The sequence below is a fragment of the Elephantulus edwardii genome, unplaced genomic scaffold (genome assembly GCF_000299155.1).
Source record: "Elephantulus edwardii isolate Elephantulus edwardi_28Jun2011 unplaced genomic scaffold, EleEdw1.0 scaffold00077, whole genome shotgun sequence".
NCBI classification, from domain to species: domain Eukaryota; kingdom Metazoa; phylum Chordata; class Mammalia; order Macroscelidea; family Macroscelididae; genus Elephantulus; species Elephantulus edwardii.
In genome coordinates, this window is record NW_006399827.1 from 8454715 (window position 1) to 8468782 (window position 14068).

Consider the following 14068-nt stretch of genomic DNA (forward strand, 5'->3'; position numbering starts at 1 on the left):
CAATGAGATTGGCACAGGATAGAGCACGGTTTAGGGCTGTTGTACATAGGGTCGCTATGAGTCGCATAACGACTCGACGGCACATAACAACAACAGCAACAACCCTCGGCAACACAAACTGCCTCTGCATCTGGGCAGACGACTGACAGTCCTCGAGGTCCAGGGCTTCTCCTCTTGCTCTTTTTTGGTGATGTGTGTGGCTAGGAAGAGGGGGGTAATATTTATATATTTGGGTATAATTATAAACTTACAGAAATGTTACAAGAATAATCTAAGGAACTCTATGCAGATTCATAAATTGTATACTTTTTACTCTTTTGCTCCAAAATACTTAATAAGAAAAAAGATGTTCTATTTATAGGCAGCACTTTTAAAATTGAAGAAATGAAAGCTTGATAGAATACTGTTGTCTAATCCCCAGTTCATATTTAAATTTTCTTTTCTTTTTAATGAACATTTACAGAGATTTTGGATTTCCAGTCATTCATTGTCGCACTTTTCTCCTCGCCCACCCCTCCCTCCCCCAGTTTGCTCCTCTCTTTGAAAAGTAAGAGAAAAATTCTTTCATTGGTATACAATCCCCCTACACCCCCCACTCACCACACTGAGTACACTCCACTATGCAACCTTGATTCTGGACTCTTGTGATAACCATAATACCCTATCATACATTGCTTTTAAACTATTCTCTCCCTCATCTGTTTCAATGCAGTATACATAATTTATCCAGTTTTTCTCAGTCTTACCCCAACCTGATGTCAGTCCCATTCTACAACAGTGGCACCATACAGTATTTATCCCTCTGTGACTGAGATATTTCACTCAACGTAATGTCCTCCAGGCTCACCCATTTTGAATAATATTGCATGAGTTCCTTGATTTTCAATGCAGCATAGTATTCCATTGTGTGAATATACCACAGCTTCTCTATCCATTTGTTTTTTGATGGGCACTTAGGTTGTTTCCAACTCCTTGCTATTGTGAACAGAGCTGCGATAAACATAGGTGTGCATATATCTGCTTGGATGTCAGTTATGGTTTCTTTAGAGTATGTTCCCAGTAGTGGAATTGCTGGGCCAAATGGTATCTCTATTTGCAACTTTTTGAGAAAGCGCCATACCGCCTTCTACAGTGGTTGTACCATTTTACACTCCCACCAACAGTGAATAAGGGTTCCAGTTTCTCCACAACCTCACTAGCATTTGTTGCTTGCTGTTCTGTTAAATTTTGCTATTCTGACTGGGGTGAGATGATATCTCCTAGTTGTTTGATTTGCATCTCTCTTAGAGCTAGGGATTTTGAACATTTCTTCATGTGCTTGTTAGCCATCTGAATGTCTTCTCTGGTGAAGTGTCTGTTCATATCCTGTGCCCATTTTTCAATTGGATTATTTACCTTTATCTTGTTATGGTGCTCAAGTATTTTATAAATTCTAGATATAAGTCCCTTATCTAACATGTCATTACCAAATACTTTTTCCCAGTCTGTGGCTTCCCTTTTTACCCTGTTGGAGAAGTTTTTGGATGTGCATAGGGATTTGATTCTTAGAAGATCCCATTCATCTATTTTTCTTCTCCTGGTTGTAGACATATTTAAATTTTGCCAATTCTTTTAATAATGCTTCCCCTCCCACACAATAATAGGTATCCTTCCCCCGCCCTCTGGACCCTTCACCACTGTCCCAAATCTAATCCAGGATCACACATACCGTTAAGGTTATAATGTGAAATCACCTTTAATCTGGATCAAAGTCCCAACCAGTTAATTTGTAGAATAGAATTTTTTATCATTTCTTCTGCATTATTATTGGTATTCTACTGTAAAGAAGGTTTTCCTTTTCCTTCCATTTATATCAGTATGGAGTCATAGAGTCTTCCTTTAGTCAACAGATTATAATCCCTATCATTATTTTGATGTTCACATTATCTTAAATTTGGCCAGTGGGATGGCTCCCCTTCAAGCTAATTCTGGATCCCTTTAATATCTCCATCATGCTCAGAGTTTCTCTGAGGTCTGGTGTATCTTCCTCAGCCCTAGCCCTGGAATCAGGTATTTCTCTAAGACCCTTGATTTTTCCCAATGAAGAATTATATTCAGAAATGAAGATGTGGGCATTAGGTGTGTGCATTGTCACAGTATGTCATTTCTTCTAGTGTGTCATATCCTCTCAGAGGACAGGCAGGAAGTAAATATACAAGCAAACAAATATGTATCTCTATCATGTTTACATATAACATACTGTCTTTTTGTAGCTGTTTAATCATGTCTTTTATACACTATGTATATTTAAGCTTCAAAGTTTCATACCTCCCATTCCAAACCAACATCACATGTTACAGTCTAGTCTTACATTTTACTTTTTCCTAGAATAAATTCTTACTGTTGTTGAGGGCCTGCTAATATAGGTGCTGATAACAATGGCCTGGAGTGCTCTGACTGCCACTTACATAAAGAGCAAAACAGAATTGCTAAATGCATATAGATGATTGGCTTGGACTATCTTGGGAGCCAGATTCAGAAGAAAAGGGCAAGCTGCTTAGGTCTCAGGCCCAGGAGTAGTAGACCTCTCTTATTAGTGTCTCCAGTGTTTGAATCATAGATTTAAATTTGTATTAATAGGTGTGGGTGGTTTTTTTCCTTCTTTTGTTGCGCAGAGCTTAATATTTCCTAAATATTTTTATGTCTCTGTTAATCTTTTTAGAGTAATTCATGTACATATCTTGCCCTTTCTTTTTTCCTAACATTCTTCTCCTTCCCCGATTTATATGTAATTTAAACCCAAACCCATTCTTAAGCTTTTTCCTCCTTAGTTCCAGCAGTGGAAGTAAATGACCCATCTACACACTGGGACAGGTCCTGGCCCATCCTCATTTTTATTTGTGTACTACTGTCTTAGATATAGGGATAGGGTTCAGAAGACTGCCCAGCAGAGCCAGGTGGGGGCTCAGAAAACCCTGCTGCTATGTCTGCTTGCTCATTGGGTAATATCAGCACTCAGTGTGGGGACAGGATTAAGTGTTAACACCTTCTGAAAAGATCTTAAATTACATGCGCTGTTGTCATGCCGGAACCATTTATCAACATTCTTTTTCTTTGTCTCTCTAGAACTGGTACTCAAGGTAAGGATTCAGAACCCATCTCTTCGAGAAAATGATTTCATTGAAATTGAACTGGACCGGCAAGAGCTCACCTACCAGGAATTGCTCAGAGTGAGTTGCTGTGAGCTGGGCGTTAATCCAGATCAAGTGGAGAAGATCAGAAAGTTACCCAATACCCTGGTAAGAAAGGTAAGAAAGCTCTGTGAAGCATGAGTGGACTTTCTGCATGGATGGAGAACACCTGGACTCCTCCTCTAATCCAAATAATGTGAGTCACAATTGAAGAAAGGAGGAAGGACTAGGAAGGCCGCAAAGCGTGGTTTACCAGAGTTGAGCAGTCAGTTCAGTCTTGCCTTCTACCTGCTCTGACAGTGCCTCACCAGTGGTTCAAATCCATGAGCAGCTCTGAAGGGGAGAGATGGATAGTCTCCACCTGGTTCCGTTTTTATAGCCTCAGAAGCCTGACAGAAGGTTGCTGTGAGCTGAAACACACTTGATGGCAGGGAGTTGGGGTGTTTTTTGTTGCTTTTTTACTGGCAGGGAGTTTTGACTGTGGCTAGAGAGACCCTGACACTTGGGAGAGAGATAGGATACCTGAAGAGAATTTTGGGAATAGCCATTGACATGCACTTATTTTCAGATATTTTACTGAATATCTGAAACTTGTCTATAAACAAATACCTATCTGAATAACTATAAAGATTAGTGCAATATTTAGTGTCTTATGCTTTATAGAATAAGGACCAAATTAAGCCACAGCAAACCCACATAAATACATGTGCAGCCCCTCTGATGTCCCTGGGTTCCTTGAACATCTGGCCCGTCAGGCTTCTAGCTTCACTGGGCCCCTGAAGCATTGCCTCCCTCTTCAACATGTGCTCAGTCTGTAGCAGCTGCTGCTCAGGGCTTCCACCATCCCAGCCTAACTCAGTCTGTGGGGACTGTCCTGGATGGTCACGGATTTATCTGTGCCACAGGAATGGGGGTTTTCCCCTTGGTTTTTTGCTTTTAAGTTTTAAAATGAGTCAATACTAATGGCAACTGGGCACATCCAACATGTGGAGTCAGATGACTCCTTTTAATGTTTAACCTCCTTTTGTTTTAGGACAAAGATGTTGCCCGACTCCAAGATTTCCAAGAGCTAGAACTGGTTCTAATGATAAGTGAAAATAATTTTCTGTTTCGAAATGCTGCATCCACACTGACTGAAAGGCCTTGCTACAACAGGAGAGCTTCAAAACTGACTTACTGATACAGCAGGGACTTTTATCACTGAGGACTGTGACAGCGAGTGTCACCTCTGGGCCAAGGACAGGCCATTGATCTACATCAAGGCTAGTATTCTCCAGTTCTGCCTTGGCTTCCCGGGATGGCCTGGGTGCCACTGCGTAGTGTACACTAACACCGTCTGCCGCGGTAGGAAGCCCCTTACCTCCCCAAGCAGTGGTGCCATTTTTCCAAGCCTCTTGGTGCACAATAAACCTATCGCTTGAAGTTTGAACAGCTGAGAAGTGGTCTGGAGAGGCAGAAGGCGAAGGTTTCTATATCCTGAGGGCTTTACGTGTAGCATGTGAGAGAGCTGTCTCAGCAGAAGACGAGAGCTGAGCCTATTCTGAGTCTCCTCTTGACAGTGCATCCAAAGGGCTGAAATGCTCTGTCTGTGGTGTTGCATGCTCACAACTCCTGAAATGTGAACTAACCAGAGAGGAAAACTGGGTACTGGACAAAGGAATTTTAGTATGTCTTGTAGCTGTGAGGTTTCATATAACATATTTATAAATGTTACTCAGGTTTAAAGTATTTAAGAATACAGTTACCTAATTGTAAATAGGCTGTTAACCAAAAGAGCCTCCCTCCCCCCACTTTTTCCGCTCACACTCATGCTTGCTTCTCCGGGTCTAATCTGCCTTTGCCTAGTCGTCACCACATTGACTCCCCTTCGTGGTCACTAGAGGGCTCTCGGATGCTTCCTTCCCGGGCAGCCCCTCCACTCTGAAGCGATGCCTGCCATCTCTCGATATGTTTAATTGCACCAGACAAGAAGAGCACAAAGCCTTGCTGGTCGTGTTCTCCACTTTCCTTTTCCACTAGAAATGAAAAGTCATTTTTGAGACTGAATCTGTTGATATTTTAAAGGTTATTGCAGGAAATGGAGCTAAAGGAGTTAGTGTCTTTATTTTTGTATCAAAGATAAAGATTATTTTGAAATTATTAAGATTTTTACACAACTCTGAAATCTGTTGTTTTTGTAAACAAATTGTTTGATCGGGGGGTCCTTGCTCCCCTTGCCCTCCCCACCCCAAATGAACTTAACACAGTCAACTGTGAGTCTACCAGACTTTATTCTGAAGTAAATGGAAAAACAAAAACAACCTGATTAAACTCTTGAGCATGATAGGATAATTTTTAAAAGAATGGATTCTCCTTTTTCTTCAGTGTCTTTAATGTTAACTGAAAAGCCCCTGTCTTGTTGAAGCAAACAGCTTAGCTTTGGAGTTAAGAATTAGCACACTTAGACACACAGGCAAGCGGGGCTCTGCGCCGGCTGTGGAGGAGCATCCCTGCTGTCTTAAGAAGCTTCTTCCCCATAGTGCCTATAGTTTCCAAAGAAACTGAACTTCCTAACTGTGTTAACTTAATTTTATTGGAACACTACAGTTAAGTGAGAACGTGCAGAAGATGTCAATGAAAGAGAATGTTGTGCTCAGATAATGGCCTCCTGCTGCTGCCTAAATGCTGAGATGAGGTGGAAATGTGTTTCGAGGCCAAATTCATGGAGTCACTCTGTTTAGTGACTTAATTGTATTCCACCAATTACTGATGATGACTTTCTCACCCTTGAATAAAGTGAAGGTGACTTAGGCCCCTTTTCTCTAAGCGCTTTAAGGACAGAAAACTCCCTTGTGTTTCAGCCAATCAGAAGCCATTTGACCTAGAGGCACTAGCCTTCCCCCCACTTCTTTGCCTTGAGAAAAGTTATCGATAGAATTAAAGCTAGTTCTATCCTGGGGGAAATAAATTCAGTATTAATTCATGTCTGAGTTAACTGGGTTTCATATTTCTGCAACCATCCAGATTAAGCAGAGATTCGCAGAAACACTAGAGGCCTCTACCTGAGAGATGAGCTATTGAAGGGTAGCCTGGTCCCTCTAGGGCAGTTCTCAGGCTCAGAAACAAGTGAGTCGGGGGCTGAGTGTCTCAGGGGAGAGCTAGGCCTGAGGTAGCTCTGCCCGACACTGGTGTCTCATCTCCTTTATACAGTCCTCTGTTGTCGACTGGCTCCTGCGTGCAGCAGTGGGGTTAGACTGCACCCTTGTTGGTAGGTGAGTTTAAAGTCTTAATCTATGCATTCAGAGAAATATTTTTATATGCTTTGTGTAATTTATAACAAGAATTTTTTTTAGCTTTGTTAACTGTGAATTCACCCCTCCTCCCCCACTGCATATTTAAAGCATGTGTTCATACTGTGTGTAAACATTCACCGATTTTCTCTTTATGCATTGCTGACTGTTCAAACATAACAAGTGTTATTAAAATTAAATATTAACTAATCAAGGCCACATCCTTGTATTTTGGTGTCCTAAACAGCACTAGAGTCAGCTGGAGGCGGTTCAAAGGGGCCCACAGCCCCTGAGTAAGATGCTCTTGGTCTGTTTATCACCTGAGCTGCCTGCATCCCGCTGCTGCTGCTGCTGCCGCCGCCGCCACACTCACTCCCTGTCACTAGCACATAGAGATGGATATTTTGTGTGGCATCTTTTCTCCCAGTTCACAGCAGTCAGCTTTGTTTCCCCTGAGAAGCTGAGCTAGCTAGATGGAGGTCATCCCCTATTAACCACATTTTCTGATTATCCTATTTACTTTACACAACTGAGCCTCTCCTTTGGGCTGTCGGCTCCTGTCAGAGCTGCAATGAGCATAGAAGTAAACTCCGGAGATAGGAGAGGAAATACAGCCTTACACCTTCAGATCCTTAGCTGCCGAGTGAATCTGCGTTTCTCTTGGTTTAGGGCAGCCAGAGTCTCACAAAGCAGACGTCGTGCCAAATTGGCCTAATAAATCAGAGAGCATAGCAAAGACCTTTTCTTAGCACCAAGGAGAGGCAGCATAATTTGGGCATTTGTGCCTTCATACTTGCTTTATCACAGGATGGAAATCTTCTTGCATATACTCATAAACATCCTGGGTGGAAACAGCCTGCCTGGGGGGATGGGGATGTGATTAACCTTTAATAAATGGTCCTGCAGCACAGGCCGACCTGGAACATATAGAAAAACCAGATCAAAGGAACCATCTCCATGCCTGCCGCTGACCATTTAGGGTAGAGATTGGGAGGAAATCACCCACAAACAAATCACAGCATCCACAGAATCAAAGGTGCAGGAAATGAAAGATGCAGAGGAACCGGAAAACAGTAAGGTAACAAAGAGAAGAGAGCCATTCCAAATCCCAGAGGCCTTGTGTCAGGTGAACTCTGACCTGCAGAAAATGAACTCTGATGGCTACTCAATGCACATTTCAGTCACCGCCTCGCATCTCCCTAGTTGGCCGGCAGCCGCCAGGGCAGGTGGTGGCCTCTGGGCTCTGCGAGCTGGCACATTCCGCTCTGGCTGGGCTGAGGAAGATGAATGGCTGGCTGAGAGGCTGCAACGGTTATGGGGACCGTCTGGAATAGACTCCTACAGGAGTGAGGAAACAAAGCACCACATTCTCAGCCCCGTGGTCTGAAAGGTGACAAACTCAGCAGCTCTCCCCAGTGGCCTTAGGTCAGATTTCAGGGGCTTTATTCCTCACCTTTCTCTGCACAGCTACTCCAGAATGACTGGCAATTACCCAGTCATTTCTGATTGGGAAGACACGTTTCCAGCCAAAAGCTTTTGGGGCTGTAGTTTGTAGATAGCTGCAGCCATGCACATGGACGTACAGTCTGCCGCCTCCACTTTCTTCCTGCATCCCCCAAAGGTCCTAACCCCAAAAAACTGTACAGAGCCTCCATTAGCATGTATATACTGTTGAGCACATCACTTTATTTCATCGGTGTCCATTTCTAATGGATTCTAGGCAGCACCTCCAAGTACAGGGCTCAGTTCTTAGGAGTGGCCTGTTCTGGCAGTCTTCTATTTCAGGAGGAAAGCTTTATTTTATTTTTTTTTTTAAAAAAAACCACATTAGAAAATATGAAAAAAAAATCAGACCAGGGAAGGAGATTGCCCCATAAAATGATTGAGAACAATGTGGTGTGGAAATAACACTAGACTAGGAATCAGGAGGTCCGTGGAGCCAAGTTTGGGCCCTGCCTCTTAATTAGCGTCACCCGTTGGACTCACTTCCTCATCTAAAGTATTACTTTACTGGGGTCAAAGTCGAACAACTGCCCCCAGGATTTGCCACCAAGTCCATTCTGCAGACACACTTGGTGTCATTTCTCTTCCCGGTGAAAGTCAGGGATGGCCAGGAGGACATGTTTTAGGCCAGTCCAGCATCTTTCGCCATCCCATAGAAGATGCCTCTTGCTGCAATTAGGTTGGCTGGAGAATCAAATTCAGCTATTGTTCCCTTGTCCAGAACCAGGACCCTAGAAAGAAGAAGAACGCTCAGGTCACCATCAGCTCAGATCTGGTTGCATAGGCTGGACCTGCCTATCGAGGGACGCTCAGGGCCCACAGTGACATGCCAACCCACCCACTTCAGTCAACCCAGCCGCCACACCGCATGTGCATGCCTGTGAGGCTGGTTATTTTAGCCGCTACCTTTGCTTTCCTGGCAAACGAGGCGGTTTCTGGGATCAAACACATGGATCTATTCATCTTTGCTAGTTGGTGCTCGGAAAACCTTCCCTAATGAGCCCTTCCCTTCTCTGGGGTCACGGGGCTTGGGGCTGGTTGTACGCAGGGAGCCACGGGCCTGAGTGCTGGGCCCTGCACACTTCCATCTGCTTTGTACCAGCTCACAAAGGCTCGGCGGGAAACCAGGCTGCAGCGAGGCCCAGCGTCAGAATCTGGGGCTGCAGCTGCCAATCTGGCTGACGCTGACAGTGGGTCTCTGCCCCCCATGGTCAGACGTGGGCCAGCGATTAGAAACTCCTGCCAAGCAAACACAGGGCCCACCTGGTGCAGAGCTAACAGACTGGCTCCGTGGGGTGGGGCGAGAGAATGAGAAAGGCCATCCCAAGCCTACCTCCCTCCTCCCCTGCACCTCTCCCCTCACTGCTCGCCTTCTGAGAACATTACTTAGAGTTAGGATGGAGTACTTATTCCTGGTCCCCAAAGGCTACCACAGAGAACCTGTTCCCCCTCTGCTCCATCTTCCTCCCACTTCAGCTTCATGCATCCTCATTCGTCTGCATAAATTGCAATAGTAACAGATAGTCCTGAGACCAGATCTTTCTGATCCCCAATGTGGGGACCCCAAGGATCATGTGTTTTCTCTAAGTCACTTCCTTGTCTGTGAAATAGTATGATCACACCCACCCCACAAGGGTAGCTTTGTTTTTTAAAAAAGACCAACATGCAATATTACTCAAAATAGGTGACCTGGGAAGACATTATGCTGAGTGAAATATCTCAGTCACAAAGGGACAAATACTGCATAGTGCCACTGTTGTAGAAAGGACTGACATCGGGTTTGGGGGGAGACTGAGAAAGATGGGATAAATAATGTATACTGCATTGAAACAGATGAGGGAGAAAAATGTTTAGAAGGGATATGTGATTAGGTATTATTGTCATGACAGAGGTCCAGAATGAAAGCTGCATAGTGGAGTGGACCTGGGGGGAGGGATTGTAAAACAGTGGGGAACTTTTCTTTTACTTTTCAAAGAGAAGAGTGTATTGGGGGCAGGGGAGAGGTGGGCAGGGAGAAAAGTACAACAATGAATGAATGGAAATCCAAAGTCTCTGTAAATTTTCATTAAAATTAATTTAAAAAATTATAAAAAAAAAAAGACCAACATTTGCCCATCAAGTCACTTTTGACTCATGGTCACCTGGTAAGTCAGAGTAAAACTGTCCTGTAGGGTTGCCACGGCCCTGGTGGTGCAGTGCCCAGCTCCTAACCAAATTACCTGTAGTCTGAACCTCCCAGTTACTCTGTGGAAGGAAGACCACATACTCCCAGGTTTATAGGCCTAGAAACCCCAAAGGGCCGTTCTACTCTGCCCTGCAGGCCCACTGTGAGGCCTGTAGAGTCACAGTGAAGCCCATGGAGCCACTGTAACTCGGAATCTCAATGGCAGCAGATTGATCTTTATGGAAGCAGACTGTCAGATCTTTATCCGGAGGAGTGGCCGGTAATTCAAACCACCATTCTCTTGGTCAGAGGTCAAGTGCTTAACTCTGGCACCAGGAGGGTTCTTACTCACAGGATGGGAATGAGGTACAAATGGAATGATGAGGCTGTGAGCACTGGGTATGTGGAAATTCTCGAACTAGATGCTCAGGAAATGCTGGGTCTCGGAAGGAAAGTTTGTCTCATTAATAGGCAGCAGGGTGGTGGTGGCCTGTGCCTGATTCACAATGTCTGGCGAGTCCCAGTGTGCCCATGCCCGCATGTTGGTAACCCCAAAGTGTCTCGAGTGCTCCCCAAAACATCACTGTACCCCCCTATGCCTACCCAAGTGGCTCCACTTTCTTCAGCTTCTAATCCTTACCTGGAAAATCCCACTCTGTCTCCCATTCCCCTCAAGTCCCATGAGGTCACTCCTGCTTGGCCAACCCTGATCTGTCCTCCTCCACCACAGCGTAGGTAACCTCACAAGGTCCCCAATAACTTGGTGCCCAAGCCCACCTGGTGTAGTCCATGATGGTGTTGAGCCTGTGAGCGATGGTCAGCACGGTACAGGCCTCAAACTGAGTGCGGATGGTGGCCTGGATGAGGTCATCGGTCTCCAGATCAATGGCGGCCGTGGCTTCGTCTAAAACGAGGATTCGGCTTTTGCGGAGCAGGGCTCGGGCCAGGCACACAAGCTGCCGCTGGCCAACACTGAGAATGAGAAAGCAAGCATTTGTGTCTTGGAGCCCCCGACCTCCCTCAAGCCCTGATCCTAAACTGCTTTTGCTTCCACTCCTTCCCCATGGCCCAGGCCTGACTTTGTGTGCAACCTCTCCCGTTTCCACCATAGCCCTGCCTCCCTGAAACCCAGAATGAGGTGTGGATACCGCAGGGATGATGATGAGCTTTGTGAGCAGCATGAGGGCTCTATAACATCGTCATATCCCCTAGGCTTGTTTTTGGCCCCTGCACGCTTGACTTCCTTTGCTATTTCTTCACCCTTGCTCTTCAGCAAATGCCACCTTTCTCTGCTTCACCTCATTTACACCTAGTCTGAACATGCTTGTGGTATTCTGAATCTATTGCTCAAAATTAATTTTCTAGACCATTGTCTTTGGCCTTGCCACATGGCCAAGAAGAAATGTGAAGATAGAACGGATACAACCTGAGGCTCCATCCTACCAGAAGGCAAGACTCAAATTGTCACCTTTAGTATCCACCCCCTGCCCCCGAGGGCATGGTCTATACCCCAGGGGCCCTATAAAGAAGATTGCATCTGGAAAGTTTACTCTCTTTTCTCAACTCTCCTGGGACATTACTTCTAACCTGATCCAGTTGCCTCAACTCTGCCTGTCCTGAAAGCATGTGCCCCACCTACATCATCAAAAGCTGAGAAATTACTGTTGATTATGCCAGTCAGACCTACAAGAGCATAGCGGCAGCCACAGCAGAGAACCAGAGACCCAAAGTGAGACACTGCTGACCTGGGACTGCCACCCCATAGAACCAGAAGTCAAGGCTTCTGGCCAAGCCTTGACTTCTGGTTAAGCTTGCTGGAATATTGGGGGGAGGACACCCTAATTGGCAGGACTAAGGGAGCTTTATAACTCTGGGCTAAGGCTGCAAGGCTGAAGGCTGAAGAGCCTGCAAGCACACTTCAGAAGTTGCCCTGAGAAACTATTCTGTTGCCAGCCTGACTTGTAGCCTGTTAAATCACCCCATAAGCCCCATAACCATGAGTATGTTTCTGAGTGGTCTTCATAGCTATTGCAATGCATTTCAGCTCCATCAGGGCAGTAGGATTAGTACTGCAATTAGAAATAGGGATGGGAGGTGGGAGACGTCTGACTCCATAGAAGTTGGTTTCATGTTGTCGATGTTGTTGATGGGAGCAGTCTCCCCTTGTGGAGTTAGCAGAGGTCAGATGTGGCCATCCCCATGCTGTCCTTGCTCTTTTTATAATCCTCAAGGAGCCTCGGGGTGCTAAAGGGTAAGTGCTCAGAGACTAATCTCTCAGACTGAGAGATTAGACGTCCAAATCAATGCAACAGTTCTGCAGCAGAAAGGCCTAATGAGATGCTTCCAGAAAGATTACAGCCGAGAAAACCCTACAGGCAGCTCTATCCTGTCATATGGGGTTGCTACGAGCATAAATCAACTCAACAGCTCTTCACGACACGAACATGGTTAAGTGGCCGTTCCTGAGCACCTGCATATACACACCTCGCTGTGCCATCTTGCTGTGCCTTGTAGACAGTTTAGATCATCATTCACTCCCCTCCCCATAGAGAACAGAGACCAGAGAGGGCAGGGCAAAGAACAAGCTGGGGAGCCCCTGTGTCTGGTCACTGGGGAGGTGGAGGAGGGCCAGGGTGCACTCCCTTACCCTTCCCATCTTAGAGGCCAAAGCCTGTGGACAAGGCAAGGCAGTGTTCTCAACCTCGGAGGCCTTTGAACCCCCACACCCAAGGACAAATACCTCAGCCCTTTCCAAAGGGGTGAGTCACTACCACAGGAGCGAAGGCCAGGCTTACTCCCTGGCCCATTCCCGCAACTGATGAAAGCTCTGGCAACAGAATGAACCACCACATTGAATTCAGCGCTGATTTATGGTGGGATTGGAACAGGGAGGCGACTATCCTTGAAGTGGCGACGAGCTCAGTGAGAAGAAGGAAGACAATTTCTGTCTCCGATCCTGAGGGTGTGTGTGTGTGTGTGTGTGTGTGTGTGAGGGCAATGTTCTATCCAGCTTGCTGATAATAAGCAAGCATAGGGGAGCAGATGGAAAAAATGTTAGGAGGTGTGGGGTCTGGTGAGGCCATGCCTGTTCACCAGTCACCTCTGATGTGATTATGTCATTTCTGCCTGGAGAGGCTACCTGGGGTGGTCGACAGTCCCACTCGTGCATGGAGAAGTGGGGGAGGGGACTGAGCTACAGGTTTGCATAAAAGTCTCCCTACCCTGTCTCTGCTAGCTCGGCGACTATGGGCCTTGAATCTGTTACTTCTGAGGCTCATTCTGCCTCCACAGGATTACAATAAGCCTTAAACGGGACAGGGAGGCTAAGTGGAGAAAACATGCAAATGGTCATTTAATTAGTGCTGCTGTTGTTTTTTGATGTCTGGGGAGGTTCCAGGAGCACAGACAGAACATCATCATCATCATCATCATCATCATCATCATCATCATCGCCGCCAATATTTAGCCAGGCTAAATAGTGTCCATCCTCTCCCTAGGTATGACTGCACTGTCCACTATGACAGCCATGGCTACTGAACATCCGAATGTGACTTATCCAGATGGACATGTGCTGCACCCAAAGTTCATATACAAAAGATAACATATCTCTAGGTGCAACCACTATGGAAGGCTGTATGGTGCTTTCTCAAAAAGTTGCAAATAGAGATACCATTTGACCCAGTAATTCTACTACTGGGAATATACCCCAAAGAAACCCTAACTGCCACCCAAGCAGATATATGCACACCCATGTTTATTACACCTTTGTTCATAATAGCAAAGAGTTGGAAACAACCCAAGAGGCCCATCAAGTGGATAGAGAAGCTGTGGTATATTTACACAATGGAATACTATGCTGCATTGAAAAACAAGGAATTCATAAAATATGCAAAATGGATGACCCTGGAGTATATTATGTTGAGTGAACTATTTCAGACACAAAAGGACAAATATTGCATAGG

General features: G+C 45.5%; 2 protein-coding genes across 2 annotated transcripts in view; one reads left to right on the forward strand and one right to left on the reverse strand.

Moving 5' to 3' along the window:
• The window catches only part of ANKRD40 (ankyrin repeat domain 40), a 10699-nt gene extending 6349 nt beyond the window's left edge, over positions 1–4350 (forward strand). The window contains exons 4-5 of the mRNA XM_006889286.1: positions 3106–3287; positions 4204–4350. Coding sequence (XP_006889348.1) covers positions 3106–3287; positions 4204–4350 — 329 coding nt within the window. The remainder of the gene's footprint in view (positions 1–3105; positions 3288–4203) is intronic.
• Positions 4351–8564: 4214 nt separating this feature from the next.
• Positions 8565–14068, reverse strand: part of ABCC3 (ATP-binding cassette, sub-family C (CFTR/MRP), member 3) — a 67663-nt gene continuing 62159 nt past the window's right edge. The window contains exons 30-31 of the mRNA XM_006889461.1: positions 10884–11078; positions 8565–8673 (exon numbers count right to left, since the gene is read on the reverse strand). Of these exons, the coding sequence (XP_006889523.1) occupies positions 8565–8673; positions 10884–11078 (304 nt within the window). The remainder of the gene's footprint in view (positions 8674–10883; positions 11079–14068) is intronic.